At 41.9% G+C, this 2,214-nt stretch overlaps 1 protein-coding gene across 1 annotated transcript in view; it reads left to right on the top strand.

The window, feature by feature from the left end:
* SIMC1 (SUMO interacting motifs containing 1) overlaps positions 1–2,214 on the top strand; it is a 42,463-nt gene that overhangs the window by 30,811 nt on the left and 9,438 nt on the right. The window contains exon 7 of the mRNA XM_015565142.1: positions 1,519–1,671. Within this exon, the coding sequence (XP_015420628.1) occupies positions 1,519–1,671 (153 nt within the window). The remainder of the gene's footprint in view (positions 1–1,518; positions 1,672–2,214) is intronic.

A 2,214-nucleotide genomic window follows, 5' to 3' on the forward strand; every position in this document is an offset into this window, starting at 1 on the left:
ATCACCACCAAACCAATATTATAGGAAGTGCTGAAAGGTATCCTTTTAGAAGAGGAAGAAGAGGAAAAAGGTAAAGATACAAATTATGAACAACAAATACACATCTATCAACAAGTGAATCTGAAAATCAAGTGAATAATTTGATGAACAGAATGAACTGGTGATTATAATAGAATCAGGGGCATAGAAAGAGAGTGGTCTGACTATTCTTGCAGGGGGAAAGGGGTGAGGGGGGATGCGGAAAGAGACTGGACAAAAATCGTGCACCTATGGATGAGGACAGTGGATGGGGAGTGAGGGCAGAGGGTGGGGTGGGAACTGGGAGAAAGGGAGTTATGGGGGGAAAAAAGAGGAACAACTGTAATAATCTGAACAATAAAGATTGAATTAAAAAAAAATCTGACTATTCTTGCAGGGGGAAAGGGGTGAGGGGGGATGCGGAAAGAGACTGGACAAAAATCGTGCACCTATGGATGAGGACAGTGGATGGGGAGTGAGGGCAGAGGGTGGGGTGGGAACTGGGAGAAAGGGAGTTATGGGGGGAAAAAAGAGGAACAACTGTAATAATCTGAACAATAAAGATTGAATTAAAAAAAAAAAGAAATAACTTTCCGACAGAAAGTTGAAGGAAATCTTCCATTGTCTTCTAGCTTCCAGAATCACTGTTAAGTTATAAGCTACTTTGATTACTTTTTTTATGTAGTTTTATTACATCTGCATGTGTTCCTACAAAGTATATATTTTTACTTTTAGCTATATATAAAAGGATATCATGCTATATGTAATCCGTTATTTAAAAAGTCTTTTATTTTTCACTTAATATTACAGAATACTAAGATTTGTCCATATTGTTACCTAACACTGTAGCTTATCCATTTCCACTACTATATAATATTCTGTTATGTGAATATACTTCATTTTCCTCCCAATTTCTAAAATTTCATGATTTGTTTTCACCTCTTTTTCTTATTCCTTGTAGATTTTTAAAAAGGATTTACTGTAGTATTTATTAGTGGGATTTTTGAAAGATACAAAGTTAGCTGTGTGTGTTCAATCCACCATTTCTGCCTCAGTTACCTAAGTGATCATCCAAGGAATTTTGACTGTATAAGATGTTTTTGTGACTCTACTGTACATACTTTAAACCTGGAGTGTTAGCATTAATAGATGACACCTAACAAGTGAAAGCCAGCAAGGACTTCTGTGGTCATTCACTTCAGCTCACCACCTAGTCAAGGGATGTTTCTGGTCAGGAAGCCAGAAATAGTGCTCTTAGACCTTGGAGGTACCTTTCAATGATGGTAACTCAGTAAATGTTGGTATCTTAGTTACGTATATAACCCTACTGCATTTAGTGTGTGGTTTCCAGTAGACTTACGTAGATTGAAAATAGCCTAAGGGCCTTCTGTTGCCATTGGGGAAACCTAGGGGTTTAGGAGCCCAGGTTAAGGCTGCAGTTCTGAGCACCATACAATCAGACAAAAGCTTAAACTTTTTCTTATCTTTCTTCCCTGGCAGAGACGTGATCAAGTGGTTGGTTAAAGCAGTGACGGAAGGTGGATTACCTCAGCCCCCAAATGGGAGTCACACCTGTTCGGGAACAGGCGCCATGAAGGCCAGCAGTAGCCACGCTTCTCCCCAGCCTCCTCTGACGAAGAACACCACTCAGGTGTAAGGGCAGAAGCTGCCTTTGCTGGGGGTGCTGGGATTGACTGTAGAAACAGCCCCACTCCCTAAGAGCAGTTCCCCCAAGTTAACAAGCCCTGAAACAGAATGATTCTCACTAAAGACTGTCTTGTTTGATCAAAGGCTAAATTTCTAATTCCAAAGGTAGGACAACAGCAGATGCTTTCCCCTAGATGGATAGGACTCCACAAGTGAACACAAATTTATAAACTGAAGTGAAACAAAAAACGAGGATACAGCCCTCCCTTTCCTGGACACCAAGAGACAGTGCAGTCACAGCTGCGCATCCTTCAGCTTCACTGACAGAAGAGAAGGGATGGGTAGGGGGCGATCGGCAGCCTCTAGTCCTCGAGGACCTGCGTCTCTCTCCTCCAGTCCTGGGAGGAGTCTGGCCGGTCCGCCTGCCGGTTCTACCAGGTTATAACAGCAGGGGTTCAGACCAGGTTATAACAGCAGGGGTTCAGACCAGGTTATAACAGCAGGGGTTTTACCAAATTATAATAGCAGGGGTTCAGACCAGGTTATAAC

Source organism: Myotis davidii, unplaced genomic scaffold (assembly GCF_000327345.1).
Source record: "Myotis davidii unplaced genomic scaffold, ASM32734v1 scaffold399, whole genome shotgun sequence".
In the NCBI taxonomy this organism is placed as follows: domain Eukaryota; kingdom Metazoa; phylum Chordata; class Mammalia; order Chiroptera; family Vespertilionidae; genus Myotis; species Myotis davidii.